This window comes from Vidua chalybeata, chromosome 16, assembly GCF_026979565.1.
Source record: "Vidua chalybeata isolate OUT-0048 chromosome 16, bVidCha1 merged haplotype, whole genome shotgun sequence".
Classification (NCBI taxonomy): Eukaryota; Metazoa; Chordata; class Aves; order Passeriformes; family Viduidae; genus Vidua; species Vidua chalybeata.
In genome coordinates, this window is record NC_071545.1 from 15825906 (window position 1) to 15848792 (window position 22887).

The window sequence follows — 22887 nt, forward strand, 5'->3', positions numbered from 1 at the left end:
TGGCAAGGGGAGAGCTGGAACAGGCTGCCCAGGCAGGGTGTGGAGTCTCCCTGCTTGGAGGTACTCAAAAGCCAGCTGGGCAGGTGGCCCTGGGTGAGCAGAGGGGTTGGACAAGGTGACCTCCAGAAATCCCTTCCAGCCTCAGCCGTTCTGTGATTTTATGGAAAGGGAGCTGGGAGAGCTGATGGAGCTGTGCTCCTGCAAAACTTTGGTGGGGTTGAGGAGATCCCGAGTGAGGCTCGGGAGGCTCTGCAGGCCGGGAGGAGCTCCCGCAGCCCTCGGAGCTCCCTCTCCGGGTGCCGGGCAGGCGGGAGGGGACAGCGGGGACCCGGGGCTGGCGGGGTCGGAGCAGCGCTCGGCAGCCAGGAGCCGGCTCTTTCCCCAGCCTCGGCAATGTGTTGTGACTGTTTATGTAAAAATAACAGATCTTTCCAAATATTTATTACTCGATCATGTGCTGAGGAGCGGGTGCCGTGCGCTCAGAAATGGAAAACCGCCCCCGAGCAGCTGCCAATCTGGGCTGAGGCTGGCGCTGGGATGCGGCTGCGAGGGAAGGGCAGGAGGCAGCAGCTGGGGGACCCTGGGGACGGTCAGTGGGGCCTGGCTGTGAGGGACAGGCGCCGTGAACCGGGCTGAAACGAGATCCGCTTGAACGGGCACCTCTTTTAGGGGTTGTCTCGCCCCAGACCCTTCCGACAGACACAAGTTTGCGTTGGTGACTTTTGAGTGGCTTTGGGGGAGCTCTGGAGGCAGCGTGGAGGGGGAGCATGCCCTCAGAGGAGCTGGGGTGCTGGGTACCTGCCTCCTTGTGCAAGCCCAGCAGCTCCAGGCAGCCTTTAACCTCCCAGGAGCGTTGTTCCTCCTGCAGGGACGGGCAGGGCAGGGCTGGGGCCATCCCTCAGCATTCCCTGCGCTCTGCAGGCGCTGCCAGGCACTCGGGGTGACTGGGCTGGTGCTGTGGGGATGCTGCCCTGTGACCCCTTCCAAAAGGAAGGGGAAACTCCAGGTGGGAAGATTGCTGGGAGCTGGGGTGGAACTTTTGATCCAGTTGCTGCAGCTGATTTTCCTGCCCTGCTGAGGTGGCCTAGGCCTGTAGTGTGTCACAGGTAAAGGGTGAGCGTCTCTTCTGCCGAAAATCAGGTTTTTATTCCAAAATTCAGACTGGTGGCATGGAAAAACTGGGCACACAGCTGGGGGCTGCTGCCTATGTGAGAGCTGGAGCTGCAGCTTCTGAGGAGTTACCAGGAGCTTCTGCTCCTTCTCATCCTGCCTGAGCTGCAGCTCCTCAGGCTCAGCAGAGAGGTTCCTCTCTTCTCACCTGCTCAGCAAAGGGGATGCAGCAAGAGGCTGGTGAGAACTGCAGACATGGCTGGGGACACCCAACTCAGTATTTCTGAAATCTGCCCTATTTTGTTCCTCTAAAGTGCTGCAGAACAGCTGGGAGACATTTTGGGTAAGCTCACAGATTTTTGTTGTCCCACTTAGTCTCTTATGTATGGAAATCTCCCCTTTATTGCTTTATTAAAACAGACTGGATGTAAAGCTGCCCCTGGGCACGATGGCTGGGGCGGGGTGGGTGCTGTGCCAGCACAGAATTGGGATGGAATGTCCCTTTTTGGCCCCAGGGCCACTCTGGGTGATACCAGGGCTGGCAGGAGCTCCGGGGCTGCAGTCGCTGGGTTTTGAGTGAGGGTTCTGGAGCCTGGCGAGCTGGGGATCTGCAAAATTGCTTATCCAAATTTCATTAAAAATGCAAATGGATTCTTTCAGCGGGACAGAGCTGCATTAAGAAGTAGGGCATATCGTAAACATTAATAAAGTCGTGCTGGCCAGCAGGGACATGGATGGGCACAGTGAGCCAGGAGAGCCCTTTGCAGAGCTCCATGGAAATAAAGCAGCTCCTCTCTTTTCTCCTGCCCTCCTCCCCCTCGAGCTGCCAGCCCAGATAATGTTCTCCTTGAGCCCAGTGGTGTGTAATGGCACAGGACTGCTCCCCACCAACAGCAAACTCAGTCCCTGGCTTGATGGAGGTTTTTAGGACAGCAGAAGGCAAACGCTGCAGCCACTTTGTTAAAACAAAATTCACCCAAATGATCATTTCTTTTAAAATAAGGTAAAGCATGGAGCAGGTTTGACTTCCTCCTCCCCAGCAATGTTTTAAAACTCTTCCCTGAATGTGATCCTGCAGGTAGTGTCTGATTTCACCTTCCCTGCTGACCTTGGCCGAGGGCTGGTGCTCCTGTGTCCCAGCTCTCCATGGCCATCACCTTGAGCAGGTTGCTGAGCTCGTCCCACGCGCTGCTGCATCCCAGAGCTTCCCTGGGGATAGCTGGGGACAGGGACAGGCAGATCCCTGGGACAGAGCTGCCCACTCCTCCCGTAGCAAGGTGACTCCTCCAGCTCTGCGCTGCCTGTCTGGCAGCATCAACAAAACCCTGTTCTAAACGGCTCTGGCTGGAGCGAGGGGGGAGCAGACACAGTACATCTGCATGTTGGAAATGTTATTTTAATATCTTATCCGTGGAGCATCAAACACGGTGCCAAGTACACGAGCATCGTGCCAGCTGCAGCCCTTTGAATGTCTCCAAGGCAGAGATGTTGCTGTGCAGCAGCACCCGGCGCTGCAGCCTGGCAGGAGCTAAGGGCCCGTTTTCCAGGCGGGAGAGCCACGCGGAGCCGTGAAATTCCCTCCCCTTCCTGCGGCCGCGGGGGCTGGAGCTGGGAGGGTCAGTGCTGAGGGGCTCTGCTGCTCCCGCTGCTGCTGGCATGGCAAACCTCTCCCGGGAAGTGAGCGTTCCTCTCCTGGCTGGGGCCCAGGAGAGCAGCAAGCATCCTCCCTCCTTCCCTCCCTCCTCCGTGCCCAGCCAGGTGCCAAAGCCCCCGAGGTGCAGCCAGGCTGGGCTGGCAGTCAGGGTGAGCTCTGTGCTCGGCCAGGGGCTGCCTCGCGGGCAGGATGAGCACCAGCCCAGCCCGGGAAAGCCAAAGCCTCACCAGGAGTCGGGGCTGAGCATCCTCTGGGTGGCCCAGGGCTTTCTGCCCCAGCAGCGTGTGCTGTGCTGGGGCTGCCCTGCTGCAGCCCTCCCCTCGCTGCAGCCGCTGCTTCCTGCAGGGAAAGCAGCAGCGTTTCTTCTCTTGGCAGCTCCCTCCCTCCCTCCCGAGAGTTTAGGGCTGAGCAGGGCTGGAGGCAGCTGGAAGGCAGGTTATGGATGCCCCAGGCATCGCTGGAGTGCTCCTTCCCCCGGGCCCTGTGCAGGGGCTGTGTTTTGGGGAGGTCTGACCGCAGGGAGGGGCCGGAACAAAACTGGGGGGGGATTGCAGCTCTGTGCCCAGCTCTGCCCGTGCCTCATTTGTGCCAGAACTGGGCAGAGCAGTGTCCTGGGGGGCGAGGCTTGTCTGGGAGGCTGCTGGGTGCTGGTGTGACCCCTGTGAGCTCCTGCTGCCCTGAGCTCAGCCTGGCTGTCTGTGCAGGCATCCATCCATCTTCTCCTTGGGCTTTGGCTCTGCCCAGGCTGCCCTTGATCCCCAGCGCTGCTGTTTGTTCTCGTGCGAAAAGGCCCGTGCTCGACAAATGGCTTTTTTCCTCGACTGGAAGTTTTCCAAATCATTGAGATTTTTTTGTGATGTGTTTTTGCCTGCTCTCCTCAGCAGCCTTCGCCTCGTCTCGTGGTGGGAGGCAGCGCTCCGAGGCTTTCCGAGGGATCGGCTGTCCCAGGACAAATCCCGTGGGAGTTCCTTCACAACACAAACGGGGACGGGAGCGCTGCAGGAGGAGGGAGAGGAAGGAGCAGGGAGGAGAGGCTGCGACTTCAGCAAGTGTTGGTTGGGATGCTCTCATTTCCCATTTCTGTGGAAAATTAGACAAGTGTGTGGAATATTTTCCAGTGTGGTGCTTCTGGGAGGATTTCACCTGAGGGATGAGGAGCTGCTTGGAGGCTGGCTGGGATGGGGGTCTTGAAGGTGCTGCTCAGGGGCTGGATCCCTGCTCAGGGGCTGGATCCCTGCTCAGGGGCTGGATCCCTGCTCAGGGGCTGGATCCCTGCTCAGGGGCTGGATCCTGCCAGGTGCATCACCAGGACAAATCTGTGACTGACCTGGCTGCTGTTGTGAACAGGATTTGGAAAATAGGAATAATCCATTCCTAAGGAGCGTCCCCTGAACGATTCCCCAGCAGGGTCTGTGCCCCTGCTCTCCGTGGGGTCAGGGGTGTCTGGTCAGGCTGGGGCAGCCAAGCTCTGTGCCTTGCTCAGCTGCAAACCTGGTGTGTGCTTGGGACAAAGCCTGGCGACAGACAGACAGACATTCTCTGGATGTGTGTGCCAGGCCTGGACTGCCGCTGGAGCCCCTGGCTGTGGCTCTGCTGTTGTGTTTGCTGATTCCCTGACCCACTGCCCACCTCGGGGTGCCCCACAGAGGGGCTGCTGGTGGCAGGGGGCTCTCCAGTGCCCCAGCCCTTTGCCCTGGGCTGCTGCTGCTTCCCTGGGCACCGCCTGGCTCCTGGAGCTGCCTGATGGGTGTGTTTTTGGGGACTCTGTGCTGGGGGGTGAGAGCTGCTGGTGGCTTTTTGGGGAGGCCCTCTGGTGAGAGCTGGGGGTGGAGAACACCCCTCCCCTGCCTGCAGCAGCCTGGGGTGTTTGATCCTCCCACTGTGGCAGCAGGGAGCTCTTCAAAGCACGGACAGCGAGGACCAAATAATGCTTGGCTTTATTTCTGCTCTAGGTTAAAAGAGCCCCAGTGCCCATGGAGCAGCTCCTGGCTGCTCAGCCCCCCAGGCTGGGGGCTGTGGGAGGGTGCAGAGCGTGGGGGGCCGGGGGGGAGCGTGGGGACTGTGAGTCAGCACTGCCCGAGCAGATGGAGCTGCTGTGATAACGCTGCTGGGGCTGGTGAGCAGAGCTGGGGGTGCAGGGGGTGCTGGGGAGCAGTCCCCAGCCCCTGTGGCCACTCAGAACCCCCCCTCAGCTGCAGAGCTCTGGGGACACGCTGCTCTTACAGGGGGCCTGGGGGAATCCCAAGCCAAGGGACCCCTGCCCTGTGTCAGGGCCGTGGTGCTGAGGCTGGGCAGCAGCAGCGAGGGGTGGCAATAACGAGTCCAGCAGCAGCAGAGAGAGGCCAGAGATGGACAGAAATCATCTTGAGATGGTCTGAGGGCCCGTTTGCTGGGTGTGTGCACAGGAGCTGTGTTGTGGCACGAGCTGTTTGTGCCTGTGCCCCAAGTGCTGCCAGGGCACGTTTGGACTGGCAGGGATCTTTGAAACCATCTGGTCCAAGCTCGTGCCGTGGGTTCCTGTGCTGGTCACCGGGGAAGTGCGGTGTGGCCGCAGAGGGGACACGGTCAGTTGGTGTTGGAAAGCCAGGGCTGTGCACAGCAACACAACTGCAACACCAAATAAAAATCCTCTGAAGGCAGCTTCACCTTAGCAGGGCCCTGGCTAATTGAGACTTTCACTTGTGGTTAAATTGAGCTGTTCACGTTCCTGGGTGTTCAAGAAACCCTTTAAACATTGCTTGGTGCATGGAGAGCAAACCCTCCTAAGATGCTGCCAGCTGAAAATAAGCCTGAGGCAGCAGCAGGGAAGTCATTACTCTTCATATCGGACACAAAAAAATATGTTTCTGTTGTATTCATGATTATTTTTGTTTTCTGCGCTTCCTGAAAAGCAAAGGGACCATGCAGTGTTGTGGTTTTTTTTAGAAATGCAGAGGGGAGCAGGATTATAGCCCGTGCTCTTTAGCAGTGTGTAAGTGCCTCCCAGCCCTTGCTGTGCAGTAACTCTGAGTTCATGGTCTGCTCTCGATGGTGTTTTGTTCAAAGAGCTGAAATTGTTCCCATCTGGGGGGTGGTGTTGGACCCCAGCTCTTGGCTCCCTGCTCACACCTCTGGAGGGAAGGTGAGGGCCCTGGCAGAGGAACCCTTTGGAAGGGCTCCCCAACCCCCTCAGCTTGCAGGGTGTCCCTGTCCCCAGGCTGGAGCCACCTCTGTGCTGCTTCACGCTGGCTCTGGCCACCACCAGACACCAGTGACCCCAGTGCTGGGACAACCAGCTGGGCACCAGCTGCAGGCACAGCTGGAACTGGGACCCTTTGAGTGCTGAAAGACTCTTCACCCTGATGTCCCTGCACCTCCTGGCCTGTTGCAGGTGCAGGCAGCGCTCCTGGGCAGTGCCACCTGGGCTCTGCTTTTGGAAATAGGACTGTGCTCAGAATATTCAAAATTAAGGGGGATGGGGGGGGGGGATGCAAGGAAGAAAATGGGAGTGAAGTTCCCCTCTCTGTCTTGGAGATAAGCTACAAAATCCAGTTTTAACTGAGTTACATTATTAGCACTTTGGGGACTGGGTTTTTATCTGCCTTGAACAGGATTAATACGCTGTGACAAAAAGGAATGGCTTCAAAGCAGGCGAGCAGGCATCTTCTGGGGCTGGGAGCTGCAAGAGCCAAAGCTGGGCTGCTCTGGGGGGTTATCTGTGCTGGGACTGCCCTCTCCCAACGCCTGACCTCTCCTCTGGGCAGCACTGATCCTGCCGGGATACCTTTCCATATTTCTCCCTCCTCTCAAGAGCCTGACCCGGAGTTTCAATTACAATATTAAATTACCAGGTCACCAGAGTCAAAGTAGGCTGCCAAGTTTTTAATGATCTTCTCTTTCTTCTCATGTGGAGTTGTGTTTTTTTTTTTTTTTTTTTTTTTTTTTCCGAGCCTCCTTTCCATCTCTGCACTTTTAATTGAGACCATCTGTAATTTAACACATCGCCACAGTTGTGTAACTGGTGCAGGGTTTTAGGAGGACTCGGTGCTCATCCTCAGGGACTGCAGCAGCTTTCCACTGCCTTCCTAAGAAACCCAGAACTAATTGCCAGGACCGTTTAATCTGCTCCCTTGGGGCTTTGATTAATCACAGAGTACTTCTTTTTCATCTCTCGCTGGTGGAGGAGCTGAGGGTGTCGTGGTGGGGCTGGGGCTGGTCCCCAGGCTGCTGCGTGGCTGCTGGTGAGTGGAGCGGGCTGCAGGCACCAGGGATGTCCTCAGGAACGTCCCAGGGAGCCAGGCCCCCAAATCAGCAGCGTCCCTGCTTGCCCTGGCCTTGGTGGCCCCAGGTCTGGGGCTGTCCCCTGCAGCCCAGCGTGTCCCTCTCACCGTGCCACCCTCCTCTCCACAGCGCTCCTAATCCAGGCTTGTAGGGAAGGAGTTAGAAGGGATTGTTAACAAGGGAAGAACCAAGTTCCAACTCCAAAAACTCCCTGGTACTGCTGCTGCAGTGTGTGAGCTGGCTGCCATGAAGGACTGGGGGAAGCTCCTTCCCCTCCCGTTCCTGCAGGGCTCCTGTTGGGGTGGGAGCTGGAGCTGCCCTGCCCCGAGCACGGCTCTGGGCAGGGACACAGGGAAACAGTTCCTGCTGCCTTCTCCAGGCCTGGAGCTTCCCTCCAAAGTCCTGTGCTGGGGGCAGCAGGGTTTGGGGAGTGGGGCATCGTGGTGTCTGCATGCCCTGGGGCCAAAGAGCCCCTCTGAGGGTTCTCCAGGAGCTGCTGGTGGTCTCTCTTGTTTTGTGGTGGGACTGGGCCATGTCCCTGCATGGTCTGGGGACAGGCACAGGGCAGGGGAAGAGCTGTTCCCCCACGGTGTCTTTGGATGTTGGTTTGCCCTGCCTGCTGCTCCCAAGCAGCTTTTTTGACCCAAGCAATTGGGAGAGGAAGCAGGAGCTGGCCTTGTGCCATGCCCTGGGTGGAGGAACTCGGCCTCTGCCACATCCAAATGTGGCACAGGTTCCTGTGCCAGCAAGAGCCACAAAGCCTGGGCCAGCTGCATCGCTGGTGCTGCCCGGGGCAGCCCCTGTGCCTGGGCAGCCCTGTCCCTGGGGCCTGCCGGTGGCTCTGGGTGCTGCAGAATGAAGATCTCTCCCTGATCCCAGCTCTGCTGCTGTCATCGTCCCGTCCCCACCCACTCCCCTTCCCCTGCCGGGGATGATTGATGCTCCTCATCCCGCCTGGCTCCGGCGCATTCATTGTCATGCAGAGGATGTTGTCAGTTCATTATGGTATTTCATGGAAAACTGCGGGCGGTTTGGGGTGTTTTGTTCATGAAGTCCTTCTAAAAGCACGTGGCTGGGCCCGAAATACTCAACCCCTTTCAGTGGAAAAAGAGGGATATTAAAGATGTCCCTTTGAGAGGCACAGGCAGAGCAGCCTCCCTGCCCCCCGTGCCCAGCTGGTGTGGGGCACTGGGGGCACTGGGGGCACTGGATTCACAGGAGTTCTGCTGGCCAGGGCTTTCCCGAGAAGCTGCAGGTGCCACTTGTACCCAGCTCCGGTGCAGCCTGGCGTTGGTGGTGACATCCCTGGTGTCCCTGCCTTTGTCCCCCAGCCGAGGAGCGCCCAGGGCACGAGCCCCACGCCACCCCCATCCCCGGAGCTGTTCCTGGTGCTGCCCAGAAATCCCCGCGGATCACAGCTGGTTTCACTCTGTCTCCCTGGAGCTGACAGTGGAAAACAGCTGAAGTCTGGGGAGCTGAGGATTGCTGTGCTGTAAGAACCCCAGAAAGCTTTTAACCAAAGCTGCGGATTAAATCCAAAGAGCACAAATTTTAGCTCGGCTTCTCTCTCTGTGTGCTCTAAGTGATTAAAAGCTGCAAAGCGCTGTCAGAAATTCAGGACTTCCCCTCCTGGAGCCCTTCTTTCCCCTTATGTTATGATTACCATGCTTCACTGCCTCTGTTTGATGTCGTGAGCGTGATTTTTTTAGCATGGAATGGAAAGTCGTGGGCAGCTCTGGCTGGGGCACATTTTGGTCCCTCCCCAGGGCCAGGCTGGTACCTCTGACCCCAGGGGTTTGCCCAGCGTAGGTGGAGCAACACAAAGCTCCCTTAAAAAGTCTTTTTCTCTTGTTTTTTTGGTGTTATTTTATTTCCTTCAGTTTTGCTAATCTGAATTCCAAGCTGTTTCCTAAAGCTGTTGTTCGTTGGGAAGTGGAGTCGTTATCCAAATGAGAATATCCACAGGTTGGAAGGGAGCAGCTACGCACTGAGATATGCTTGAAATAATCTTTGAGCTTCCCTGATATTGGAGCCATCTGCCAAAGCTCAGCTCCGTCAGCTCCCCGGGGATGCTTGAACTCCTCCCTGGCTTTGATTTTTAGATGAATCTTGCTTGAACCTTCTTCTGTCTCTGTTAACTCTCCATCTGTCTCCCTCACTTGACATGCTGCACCCAGGACTGTTCCCGGTGCTTGCAGACCTCTCCCTGGCCTGACGGGAGGAACAAAGGCTTCCCTCGCTGGGAATGTGTGTTCTGGGAAGGGCTGGCCTCAGGAGGCATCAGAGGTGACGTCCCTGAATTATTCATTCGGCAAAGGACTCGGGAAAATTGATTATTCCCTTCTTCAGAACACCGGGACAAGGAGTTCGTGCAATGAAATTAGAGGAACAAATGGAGCTGGAGTGGAAGGCAGGGCTGCTCGTGGGCTGCCAGGCAGGGTGCCCTCCTGCAGGGAGCTGCTTGGCACAGGCTGGGCTCTGGGGAGGGCTGAGGACGTTCCGTGTGGGAGACGGGGCCGATCCCCCCTCGTGTGCCAGGCTGGCAGCGAGCAGGGCACGAGGGCGTTTGTCACCCCGAGCCAGCCCTGCTCCTCCATGTGCCAGGGATGCCACAGGTCTGGGCTCTTCAGGGTGGGCTCAGGAGTTTGCCAACGAAGCACTGCCTCGAGCCTTTCCTGGGCTGTGTTGGGCTGGCTCCCAGGGCCGCCTGCTGCCTGTATGAGGAGCTTGAAGCTCAAAAGGCTTTTCCCGGGCAGAGCCCCTGGCCTAGGGGGGATTTTGTATTCCGAGAGCAAATCTTGGGGCATCTTTGGGCAAAGTGCCCGAGCGTGTGAGGGGAGGGGTGGCAGGGAACCTCCTGACCCGCTCACATGGTGCAGACAGGAGAGGAGGGAATATCCTGCAGGAGCAGGGAGCGTGTGCAGGCTGGGCTGGGAATGCTGCAGCTCCTGCTGCTGCAGGAATTTGCAGCACGGCTCCAAAGCATGCAGCAGCCAAGTGCTCCAGCCCCACGCTGCTGCTCGGAGCTGCAGCTCTGCAGCCCGGCCCGCTGCACCCCGGGGACACCCTGGGCCTTGGGCAGCTGCAGCTGGGGCTGCTCTGCTGGTCCCTTCCCGGGGACAGCCCTGGCCAGGCTGGAACTGCAGCCAGACGTGTGTTCTGCAGCCTTCAAAAGCCTGGAATGCATTGGGATGTGGTTTTTCTGATTGGCAGCTTCTGGAATCAGTAGGGAATCAGCAGGGAAACTGCTTTATGGTGTTTCTGGAGGGCTTTTGAGCAGTGGTTGAAGCCAAGTCTGTGTGTGTATATATATATATATTTAAGCAATACTGTGTTAGCATTTTCCAGCATTTTCCCTCTTTTCATCCTCCACAATAAGACATCTCCTAGGGTTTGAGAATGCCCTGCTGCTGTTGTGGTTTCTTAGCTCTCAAACCCAACCTTCCAGGAGATCTTTCTTCCCAGGACTGGGTCAGGATCCCAGGGAACTGAGGTGTGTGATCTTGCCCTGATGTTTTGGTGCAAATCTTTTCAGATCTGAGACGCTGTGCTGGGGCTGCTGTGGAAAATGTGCATTCCAGCAGATCTCCTAAGGCTGTGGAGAGTTGCTGGGCTCAGGGCTCTGCCTCTTGCCTTCCACAGGGTTTGTATCCTTCCCTTCTCACAGGACAGGTCTCCCCAGACCCCTGCAATGGAGCTGGCCCTGAAGGAGGGGTTAGGGCCAGGAAACCCTCCTGCATTGTGCAGGAAGGAATGGGAAAGGTTAATCTTTCATTCTTGTTGTGTACAAATGGCTTGGGATGTTTGTAGCCAACCAGTGGGATTTGATAACTTTATTACCCAAATAATAAGATTTACAAATTAACTGTCTAATTAGCAACCTGGGAAAGCTGCTGCTCGTGCTGGGGTTTCTAAACTGACAAAGACATGGGCTGAAACTGCTGAAGTGTGATGGCAGCAGGAGGGCACAGCAGTGGAAAGATCTCTGCAGCTCCTCACTTCCATGGGCAGGTCACGTTTAGGAGCTCAGACAGGGTTGCTGGCATGAGATCCTGCTCCTGATCCATTCTGTTGGCCCTGTTTTCCTTGTGCATGGCTGGAGCACTCGCCTAAGCGCTGGGAAGTGTTCCAGTGGATCCCAGCAGGCCTGTGGAGCTCCCTGGGAGGTGGTGGGTGCAGAGCCCCCACTGCTGCCGGGGCAGAGAGCTCTGCTTTGCCTTGCGAGGCAGGGAGGTGTTCTGCCTGCCCATCTTCCAGTGGGTCATCCTTGCACAGATTAGAGTCACAGAATCCCGGAATGCTTTGGGTGGGAAGGGACCTTGCAGCCCACCCAGTGCCACCCCTGCCATGGCAGGGACACATCCCACTGTCCCAGGCTGCTCCAAGCCCTGTCCAGCCTGGCCTGGGACACTGCCAGGGATGGCCTGGTGGCCCTCTGGTTTCCCCTGCAGAGCTGCAACGATCCCAGCTCCACTGGGAGCTCCCACCACAGCCCAGCCTCTGGCAGCAGCCCCTGTGCTCGGGGTGTCACGGAGCTCCCCGAGTTTGTACACACACTTTGGGAGAAATCCCTGCTAATAGAGTTCTAATTTCTTCCTTCCTGCTTCCCAGATGCTTCTGTCTCCGTATACAAATGACAGAGATGGTGAGCAATGCTTTCAAGAAAATGTTTGTTTGTTTGACTCAGAAAAGCAAGTGAGAGGTCCTGCGAGGAGAGAGCTCTTGGCAGCTGTTCTGCCTCTAAAACCTTCTGGGTTTGTTTTTGTTCACAATGGAAAATGTGAAAAGGAAAATGAATTTACAGCTGGATGTGGCAGGGCACAAAGAGGGAATTGTGAGGTTCATGGCTGATGTCACTTGCCTTTTCCTTGTTCCTTAGGAAAAATCCCATGTTGCTGCAACTGGAACCTGCTCTGTTGTTGCACAGCTCACTTTGGTTCCTGTGCTCTGTCTCCAAACCTCAGTCCCTGCTCCTCATCTTGCAGAGGCTCTTACTCAGTGTAACCACAGCTCTTGGGAAAGGGATGTGTTAGATGGGAGAGCCCTGAGGCAGAGCAGAGTGTGGTGCCCGGGCTCCCCTCAGGATCAGGGCTTCTTCCCTTTGCTCTGTTCCTGCCTGGGCTCCCTTCGGGCCCCCTGGAGCCGAGGTCTCATCGTGTGGGGCCGGGCATGGCACAGAAACTCAGAGCTGGGCATCCCTGGGGCGTGGATGCGAGTGCAGGTGGCCCAGGCCAGCCCTGGCAGCCAGGAGGTGACAGAGGTGACAGGGCTGCGAGGTGGTGCCTCTGCTCCCCAGCCTGGGGAGCCCCAGCAGTGCTGCCACCCCCAGCTGCAGGGCCAGAGGGGCAGAGACCCTTGCAGGAGGGGCTGGGCCATCAGTGGAAGTTACCTGCAGTGACAGATGATTCTTTAGGGTCTGTCACCGAAGGTGAGGTGCTTATTTGGCATTTGGGGGAAAAAAAATCATCCTTGAAATACAGAGCTTTGGCTGCACGAACTGCAGGAACAGTGCTGGCAATTTCAGGTGGGCACGTGCTGAAAGGGGCTGGGGGTTTGGGGGATGGGGTTTAGCTCTGGACTCTTCTGCCTGGGCAGCGGCGTGTCGGGATCGATTCCCTGTGCCCTCCCAGAAGGGCGAGGCTGGCACTGACGTGTGTGAGGGGAGGAAGACGTGCGTGTCTTCTGGTCTGGCAAACGGAGGCTGGGGAGATGCTGGAGAAAAGCAGAGCTGTGGGAGGAAAATTGCCCACCTGTTCCCTTCGGTACAATCTTCCATTTTTGGCCACATGCACTTTTCAGCTCAGATACCCGCGAACGCCAGATTCTCCCTCTTTTTATTCCCGGCGGTGACCTCAGAGCGTGTGCCACGAGTGACAATGAGCTCAGAGGAACAGAATTGTTCCCAGCCCTCCTCTGACATTCACTCAACACTTTGTTCTGCTGAGTTTTACCAAAATGCCTGGTCTGCCTGGGGATATTCCATGAGGTTTAAAAATCTGCCACGGGTTTGCTTAAAAATCCTGCTGGGACCGCTCAGAAATCCACATGGCTGTGGTTTGTTCTGCTGCCTCTCGGCTCTCGTGGTGCCAGTCCCGTGCCACGCCCTGACCCTGTCCCTGTGTTCTCTTTGCAGTTTGCTGCTTCGTGGTGCACAAGCGGTGCCATGAATTCGTCACCTTCTCCTGCCCCGGGGCTGACAAGGGCCCTGCCTCGGATGTAAGTACGGCTCCCGTGCTGGGCTGGGGCTCAGGGGGCTCCTCAGCACCTGGAGAAGGTGTTGCTCCAGCCCCCTTGGCTGAGGGCACTCCTGGGTGGCTGTTTCACAAATGCTGGGATGGTGTAGGTTGGAAAAGCCTCCAAGAACCATCGAGTCCAACCATTCCCCACCAGTACCCCACGTCCCCACGTGCCACATCCACGTGGCTTTTAAAGCCCTTCAGGGATTGGGATTCTGTAGTTGTGGGGACTCTGGCAGGTTTCTGGGATACTTAAAACACTCAAACCAGCCAGTAACTTGTGCTCAGCAGAGCAGAGGGAACACACGGGGAGGCAGAGATTTCCCTTTGGGGCTGAGCCTGCAGCCTTGCCCCGATGTCCTTCTATCCCTTGTGCCAGAGAAGCATCCCAACAGCTGCTAGCTGAGCCCCACCCTTGTTTCCCCGAGGATTTCTTTCCCAGTGGATCCCCTGGCCTGCGGGCAGCGGAGCCCGGCTCTGCCAGCACCACTCAGGTCTGTCTGGCAGCTTCTGTGTTTTACCGTGGAAACTGGCTAATTTGGGGAACTGCTGGGAGAGAGGAGCTCAAATTGGGGAAACGACAGAGCACCACAGCTCTCACCCTTAAAAATAGAAGTGGTGGGAGCAGGCGGCGTAACAGGCTGCGGAAGGTGGAGGCTAAACACGCGTTGTCTCCCGAAATGGGGCTGTGCCCTGTGCCGGGGAGAGAGGGGCTCTGGGGGATGAGGCTCTCGGGGGGCAGCAGCAGTTGGCGAGGTTTGTTCTGGTGCCCGTTCCCCTCCCGAGCCGTGCTGCCTGCGCAGCCTCCGCGGGAGCAGCTGCGGCGCCCACGGCCCTTCCTCCACCCGTGCAGCCAGCCCAGGAGGAGGTGGCAGGGTGGCACTGCTGTCACCCACGGGACAGAAGCCCCTGAGGGCTTCCTGTGCCAGGGACAAGCAGGGACTGCCGGTGGAGGCGTGGGCAGGAGCTGCTGCCTGCCCAGAGTGAGGCCGAGGCTGGGCTGGGATACCGGGAGCATCCCTGCTCCCTCTCCGGGCACTCCCAGGCCCTGTGCCCGGGAGCAGGGGCTCTGTGGCTGTGTGCACAGCCTCTGTCCAGTGCCCTGGCCCGGAGCAGCTCACTGGAGGAGAGGGGGCTGCAGGAGAGGGAAGCGATGGCTTTGAGCTGCTCACCTTCCCGTTTGCTCCAGGCGGTTTCAGTCCCTGCTGCTGCCGCTGCTGGGACGGGGCAAGGAGAGCTGAGAAGGCTGAGGAAGGAGGGAGTGGTGCTGGGGTGACCCCTCCCTGAGGGCCGTGTCCCTCCGTGGGATGTGGGGATGTGGCAGATGTCCCTGCGTGTGCCACACTCCACGGAGAGCTGGCAGTGCCAGAGGTCTCAGGGCCCTTAAGGCCTGCACTGTGACAGGAGTGGCATGGTGACACGATGGGGCACGGTGACACCATGTGGCACCAATGGTCCCCTCTGGCCATGTGGCTGCAGCTCTGCCACTCTCTCTGTCTCTGTTCTCTGTCACTCACACACACACAGGCAGTGGCAGTGAGTGCCCCAGCACTGTGACCCACCGTGGGGGTCAGTGTCACCCACCCTGGTGCTGTGACCCACCGTGGGGGTCAGTGTCACCCACCCTGGTGCTGTGACCCACCGTGGGGGTCAGTGTCACCCACCCTGGTGCTGTGACCCACCGGGGGGGTCAGTGTCACCCACCCTGGTGCTGTGACCCACCACAGGGGTCAGTGTCACCCACCCCGGTGCTGTGACCCACCGTGGGGGTCAGTGTCACCCACCCTGGTGCTGTGACCCACCGTGGGGGTCAGTGTCACCCACCTCAGCACTGTGACCCACTGGGGGGGTCAGTGTCACCCACCCTGGTGCTGTGACCCACCGTGGGGGTCAGTGTCACCCACCCCGGTGCTGTGACCCACCATGGGGGTCAGTGTCACCCACCCCGGCACTGTGACCCACCGGGGGGGTCAGTGTCACCCACCCCGGTGCTGTGACCCACTGGGGGGGTCAGTGTCACCCACCCCAGCACTGTGACCCACTGCAGGGGTCAGTGTCACCCACCCCGGTGCTGTGACCCACTGCAGGGGTCAGTGTCACCCACCCTGGTGCTGTGACCCACCGTGGGGGTCAGTGTCACCCACCCCGGTGCTGTGACCCACTGGGGGGGTCAGTGTCACCCACCCTGGTGCTGTGACCCACTGCAGGGGTCAGTGTCACCCACCCTGGTGCTGTGACCCACCGTGGGGGTCAGTGTCACCCACGCCAATCTCTGCTGTGATGGGCTCCCTGCTGGGGGATGCAGGCAGGGCAAGCTTCCTTCCTCCTGCACTGTCAGTCTTGCTCTTCCAGCAGCGTAATTATATCTGATATATCATATTTATAATTATATAATCATATAATCCTTAAGGAGCTTTGAATCAGGAGAGGAAGAACTGCTCCAGCACACACTAATGCCTTGTTGGCCTCGGGACTGAGCCAGGGTCAGGGGCTTTGCTGTGAGTGGTGGAAAGCTGGAGTTTCCCTCTGCTCCATGGTGCTGCCAGCCACGGTGAGAACCCAGAGCCACCTGCACTGCTGGCAGATCTGGTGGCATCAGGCTGTGCTGCTTACAGGGGAGGTTTCTGGCAACCCTTCCACGAATATGAATCTCCAGTGAGCCCCAGCGAAAGAAGGAGTTTGTTTTATTTTCATGGAAGGAAAAAAGAGTTTTATTCTATTTTCATGGCACTTGGTGCTACAGTCTGGTTGAGGTGTTAGGTCGCAGGTTGGATTTGATGATCTTAGAGGTCTCTTCCAACCTCATTATTCTGTGATTCTGTGATTTTATTGCAGGTGTCAGTGGGTTCCTCCCTGCAGAGGGCCGGTGGTTCTGCTGAGCTGGAGAGGGAAGGGAGCAGGGCAGGGATGCTGCAGCCTGGGCTGGGGCTTTGCTGCCAGCTGGGAGCCCAGAGCTGCCCTTTCCTGTGGCCTAGGCCTGGAGCCAAGGATAACAAATGCGTTGAAAGAGAAACATCTTCTAACTGTGCTCCTTGATCTCTGTGTCTTCACAGTGCTGGGGAACCGAGGAGAAAACCATTTTGTAGCTGCACGGTGCTTCTGGTGCACCTGAGTGTTTGCACTTTTACAGCTGGGCAATTCGAATTGCTGAGCTGGAACTCTGCTCTGGAGGCTCAGGGTGCTGAGGGGATGGAGGTTGGTGTGTGCAGAGAGAAGCAGGGGGGAGCTGGTGCTGCACGCCTGGGGAGCAGAGCAGAATCCCTGGAGACCAGTGAAATGTCAGAGTCTCTGTCACTGCTGAGTGCCCCCACTTTGGGGTGTTTCTGTTTGAGCTGGTTGTGTTTGAACCTCCTGGAGGAGAGTGGGAGTGTGGCTGTGTGTTTAACCTTGGCAAGGCTGCCGAGCAGGAGCTTCCATCTGGGAGAGAGGACTAATTACACATGATAGTGTCTCCAAGCAGGGAAAAATGAAAGATTAATTGCTTCTTGCAGCAGGGAATGAGGCTGTGGCTGGAACCACTGGTGCTGCAGACGTGGGGCTGTGTTTGTGCTGCTCAGGTCTGCAGGCAGGGCAGGACTTTGGTTCCTCACTGATGTCCTGTGTTCCTGGGGTCTCTCCTGAAGGGAGAGCTGGTGAGGAGGGGCTGGCAGCCCAAAGCCCCCTCCCAGTGTGTGACTGACCCACAGCCAGGGTCTGTCTGACCCACAGCGAGGTCTCCAGGACCCAGAGTCAGCCTGTGTAATGTATTCCACTTGGCAAACCTAATTATAGCTGCAGCTATTAGTAGAATGCATAATTATTTAAATTGTAGGCAAAATAATCATTAAAATGACCTTCTTTGCATGATCCTGTTAAAGGTCATCTAATCAGGATGTGTTAATAAATATCAGAGTTGCTCTGGGAAGGCAATGGGCCAGTGTAGCTGCATTTCAGTTTTGTGTGTAAATTGTCCCCGTTGGTGGCGTGGGGAGAGGACTTCAGGAAGGATTCCAGGAGGGGTTTCTCCATGGAAAGGGCTCCACGCTGTGCCCCCAGGCCCCCTCTCACCCAGGTGCTGCCCCCGAGCACAGGGCCCTGATCCCTGCTCACAGCTCCCATCCTTCTGGGCTGCCCTGGCCGGCGCTTTGGCAAATCCTCACAACCTTCCTGCAACTTGCTGCTTTCTGTTGTCCTGCTAATTAACTTCTCCAGCTCCCGTGCTGTGCCATCTGCCCCTGGAGCGAGGGCACCTGCTCGCTGCTCGGGCAGCCGCTGGCACTTCCCGTGGGATGAAGATGTCTCTGCCTTGCTCCCTCCCAGCACCTTCTGCTGCTCGCCCGGCCCCACCAGAGCCCGGCTCTTCCTCCTGCCAGGCTGCCATGGCTTCAGCCCTGCGCCTGAGCAGCTCTTCCCTCCTTGCCTCAGGGCTGGGCAGGGATCGGTTGGGTCCGTGCCCTTCCCGTGGCTCTGCAGGGCCAGGCCTGGGGCTGAGCTGGCTTTGTCCCTCCCTGGGAGGATGAGGAGGGTGATGAGGTGGGTGGTGCAGCCTGTGCCCAGCCGGGGGGCGCCAGTCCTGCAGCAGGGAGGTGTCTGGGGGTCTCTGTGCTGTGTCAGCAGCTGGAGGCTGCAGGGAAGGAGCCCCGCTGTCCTGGAGGTGCGATGGAATGCCTCCCAAGGCACGTGTGAGTTAGCAAACATGTCTGAAGGATGTCGAGATGCAAACTGCTCTGGCAGAGCAGCTGGGCTTGGCGTTTTCCTGCTGCTGGGAAAGAGAGAGTGTTCTCTTTGGTGTTGGCAGCCGCAGCCAGAGGAGGACGGCTGTCATCCGTATCCCTGAGCAGCTGGCTGGCAGAGGTGAGATCCTTTGTCACTGGAATGCGTTTACTGCCGGGGGCAGGCTGTGCTTGACACGGGAGCAGCCCCAGCACGGTGCTGCTGCTGCTCCTTCCCCAGGAGCTGCCTCCTCTGCTGCTGCTGCCTCCGTCCTGCAGGGCCCCCGTGCCCTGGGAGCTCAGAGAGAAACGGCAGAGGAGCAGTCCTGCTGTCACTCACTGGTGCAGCAATGCCAGAGTGCCGGCAGGTTCCGAGGAGGAGTGGGGGTGGCAGGAAGGATGCTCCAGAATCCTGGGACCACGAGCTGGTTTCACCTGGCAGGGATTTTAAAGGCCACCAAGGGCCTGCTGGAGCCCCAACAGGACCTGTTCTGCTCTGGTGTGGACCCTCCCCTGGGCTCTGTCTGGGATTTACTGTGGCTCTTCTCGCCGACACAAGCACCCATCACCCTCGCTGCCTGCTCCATCACCCTGCTGCTGCTCCTTCCTTGCGTGGTTTTTGCTGGGGCTCGGAGCTTTTCTCACCAGAGGTGTTTCCCAGCCCCGTGCAGGCAGGTGGGGTGCACGGCCAGGGCAGCACTGCCGGGCAGGGCAGGTCCCTGTCCCTGGTGGCTGCCCCCGAGAACAACTCACACAGTGGCAGATGCCACCTGGAGCTGTCACCAGCCCTGACCCCCCTCCTGCAATCCGTGCTTTCCCTGGAAGGGGGGCCAGACCACTTCTGTCTGCTGTGGGTTGTGCCCTGCACGCTGAGGGGATTTTCCACACGGGAAATGTGGGGATCAAATGCGAGGTTTTGGGTTTATGTCCCTGCCAGAGTTTGTTGAGTGCAGGCAGTAAGCTGTGGCTGTGTTGTATTTGCTATTATGCTGTTTAAATCACTATGAAATTCACTTTAAAATGGTCTCTTCACATGAACTGTGCTAATTCTTCTTCAGCAGAGATAATTTAAAGCTTTCTCTGCAATGAGTCGGGGAAAGCAGCAGCCCCTAATCTTGAAGGCAAAGCTTTGTGTTCTGTCTAATGCAGCAAATGTGAGTGCAGAGGTTTCAAACACCCTTGGCTGTTGATGTGGGTCCAGCTGCCCCTTCCCGAGGCTCTGCTGCACATTTGGAGCTCCAGTGCTCTGGGAGACCGGTGGCAGGGACACCTTCCACTGTCCAGCCTGGCCTTGGGCACTGCCAGGGCCAGCCACAGCTGCTCTGGGCACCCTGTGCCAGGGCCTGCCCACCCTCACAGGGAGGATTTTTTTTCTTATTTAGACAAGGAAACAGGAGAAACTTCAGATGTAATTAGTCAGGGATGGGCTATTGCAGGGGGGGGCTGGCTCTGCAGCGGGAAGGGAAGGGAAGGGAAGGGAAGGGAAGGGAAGGGGGAAGGGAAGGGAAGGGAAGGGAAGGGAAGGGAAGGGAAGGGAAGGGAAGGGAAGGGAAGGGAAGGGAAGGGAAGGGAAGGGAAGGGAAGGGAAGGGAAGGGAAGGGAAGGGAAGGGAAGGGAAGGGAAGGGAAGGGAAGGGAAGGGAAGGGAAGGGAAGGGCCTCACCATGCACTGGCTCTGCTCATGGTGTTTTCCAGCTCTGCTCCAAAGCTGTTCCTGCCCCATTCTTCAGGCTGGCTCAGCGCTGGTGGGGGAGGAGAAGAGCCTTTTCTTTTCTTGGCAAACTTCTTTTTAACCATTCTTGTTTTAAGTCTCAGCATCTGCATACGCAGTGTTCTCGTCAGTCCTGTCTCCGTGGTACAAAAATAGTCTCTTTGTACAGCCTTGCTCAGAAATGATCCCCAGAATTGCCAGTTTCTGGCACTTTCTGAGGCGCTGGTCAAGGTGACACGAGCCCCTCTCAGCCAGAGCCCAGCAGCTCTTCCCCTCCAGGCCTGGCTGCTCCATCACCCTGCAGCCTTTGGCTCTGCCCCTGTGGGTGTGGGTGCCTCAGAGCAGGGGCTGGGAGCCAAAGGTGAACCCCTGCTCTGGGCTCTGCTGCTCTGGGGAACCCAGCCTGCTTTGACACTTTCCTTTTCCAGCTCCGGCTTCTCGAACTCTGGGCTCCAGTGGGAATTCAACATCCCTCGCACGGAGTGGGAACTGTCTCCTTTCACACAAAGCTTGTGTTTTTTATGAATGACTGACGCTCTGCCTTGCCTGAAGAGGAGTCTGTGCTGCTGGGAGGGATTGCAGCAGCTCGGGGGCGATGCCTCGGGTGTCACACGCTGGCACGTGGCTGCTGCCCCCGTGTCCCCCCCCCGCCTCGCCGCCGAGGGCAGCTGGGGGTGCAGGTGCCGTGCCTGGGGGCTCTGCAGGATGCAGGACCGGGCAGCCAGAGAGCTCCTCTCTCCCAGGACACTGGCAAGGGAATCAGGATCACAGCGTGGTTTGGGTTGGAACTTTCCAGACCATCTCAAGGTTGAGTCCCGGCTGCCTCTTGGCTGCCTGCCCCGGGTTTCATGGGGAGAAACTCCCCCCCACCTCCTGTTCTAGCCTAAAATCCAGGCTTAATTTCTCTGCTCTCCTATAAATGTGTGAGGAATGCAAAAGGCTTTCAGACGTGCAGAGTCACTGACTGCTTGGGTGTCCAGAGGACAGGTTGATTGTGACCCCTTGTCCCCTCAGCCTCCCGTGCCATTCTGCCAGCTGGAGCCACGCTGGGAGCTGTGTCTGCAAGCAGCTTCCTTGGGGTAAAATGTGAGGTATTTCCAGTTTCAGTGCCTTGGCTGAAGCCTGTGCCCGATCCCTGGCACGGCACAGACCAAGTTAAAGGAAGCTCTGTTGGTTTTCCCCCTCAGGTGCCATTGGGGTGCTGAGCACTAAAGCAGGATGTTGGTGGTTAAGGCAGCTGGAAGCTCCAATGCAACAGTGCTGGGAAATTAATTTCAGGGGGATGGAATGTATTGGCGGTGATGTTATAGCTCGCTTCTGATTCCACTCTTTATTTATTTACTCCGCTCGCAGTGCCCTGAAAAGGTGTCTTTGCTAATGCCTGGGCAGCTTTCCAGGCCATTAAAAAGCTGCTCAGCTCGAATGACAGAGCCAGGAGCTGAGCCTCATCCCTAACCCTTAAACAATTAACGTGAGATGAAACCAAGCTGCTCCTGGTGGAACCTTCCCCCTGCCTGTGCTGCTCCCGGGGTGTGAGCCCCAGCAGCTCCCTCTGCCCAGCCCCACTGCTCCAGGCTCTCCTGAGCTCCCAGGATTGTCTTCCCTTGCACAGAACACGCCAAGAAAGGCCAAACCCTTGCTCTGCCTCAGTGCTTTGTTCCAGTGCTGGCTTCTGGCTTCTGTCTCACTGTTGAGAAGCTGTTTCTTCTGGAAGTTTTCTCTGGTACAGGTGCCCAGAGCAGCTGTGGCTGCCCCTGGATCCCTGGCAGTGTCCCAGGCCAGGCTGGACAGGGCTTGGAGCAGCCTGGGACAGTGGGATGTGTCCCTGCAGTGGCAGGGGTGGCACTGGGTGGGATTTAAGGTCCCTCCCAACCCATTCTGTGATTCCACGATTTGGGTTTGTTTGGCTCTAACTCCTGTTGACCCTTGCTGGAGCCCAGGAGTCTGCCCAGTGCCTGCACAAGGGATGAAGGGACAAACTGGGCTCTGCTGGGTCTGCACCCACTGCTGCTGGGCAAAAATCTGCCCTTGCTTTTAAGAAAGTTTTAAAAAAATTATCCCCTAAGCAGCTTGAATGCCTGGGAGTGTGAGGGGAGGGCTGGCACCAGAGCACAAGAGATGTTTCCTGGGCAGGCTTCATACAGATGGAATCATGGGTGGTTTTTCCTGCTCTGCGTGGAAGCTGGGCAGTGTCCAACCCTTCTGTTGGTTCGTGCCTACCAATTTCACCTGGTGTTTTCCGTGCTAAGACTGAGTTATTGAAAAACAGTCAATCCCCAGCCAAGCCAGTGCATTGCTTTTCCATTGTTATGGCAACACAGATGAAGAGGAATAAAGCTGGATCCTGGTGGTTGCTGGAAAAGGTCCCCACGAGTCGGTGGCAGTTGACTGAAGTCCATTAGCAGCACCTCCGGAGCCAGCTGGCACTGGGAATGGGAAGAGCAGGGCTGCCTTGCCAACATTTGCTGCAAGTTCATAATCTTTGCCTTTGTTTTCCTCCCAGGATCCCCGGAGCAAACACAAATTTAAAATCCACACGTACTCCAGCCCCACCTTCTGTGACCACTGCGGGTCGTTGCTGTACGGGCTCATTCACCAGGGGATGAAATGTGACAGTAAGTGCCCGACGGGAGCGGGGCTCGGGCAGCCCAGGGTCCGGGGCTGCAGCAAGAGCCCTCTGCCAGCGCTGGGGAGCACGAGTGGGCACGAGTGGGCACCTCCCCACCCGGTGCGGGCAGTCCCCGCGGCTGCTGCAGGGAGAGGGGAGGGAAAGGCGCTGGCCTGGGGGGAACCTCTGCAGCAGCATCCCCCCGCATCCCTTCGTACACATCCCCCGCTGCGGCAGCATCCCCCCAAAAGTCCTCTCCAGAAGCACCCCCACAGCAGCATCGCCTGCAGCGTCCTTGCAGGGTCCGCCCTCCCCTGCATCCCCCGCTCCCCGCGCAGCATCCCCGCAGCCTCGCCCTCCCCGCGCCGTTCTCCAGCGCTGGCTCCGAGTGACACCCCGTGGCCGCGGCCGCGCGGTGCCGCCGCCGCTCCCGGCGCTGCCAGCGGGGGAATCGCTGCGCACGGAGCAGAACACGGGGGCTGGAAGCAGAGGGAAAGGATGGAATCGGTAATTTTCCAAGTTAATCCTGTACCGTTCCTATTTAAGGGGACTGGGACATGCGGCATGTGCTCGGCTGCTCCTTGCTCAGGGATGGGGAAGCTTGGCTGGCTGGGAACA

At 57.9% G+C, this 22887-nt stretch overlaps 1 protein-coding gene across 2 annotated transcripts in view; it reads left to right on the forward strand.

Annotated features, from left to right (window-relative positions):
- The window catches only part of PRKCB (protein kinase C beta), a 90868-nt gene that overhangs the window by 23967 nt on the left and 44014 nt on the right, over positions 1 to 22887 (forward strand). For both annotated transcript variants that reach the window (XR_008433751.1, XM_053957659.1), the window contains exons 3-4: positions 13158 to 13240; positions 22165 to 22276. Coding sequence is in view for 1 of the 2 variants with exons in the window: in XM_053957659.1 (XP_053813634.1) it covers positions 13158 to 13240; positions 22165 to 22276 (195 nt within the window). In the remaining variant the exon portion in view is untranslated. The remainder of the gene's footprint in view (positions 1 to 13157; positions 13241 to 22164; positions 22277 to 22887) is intronic.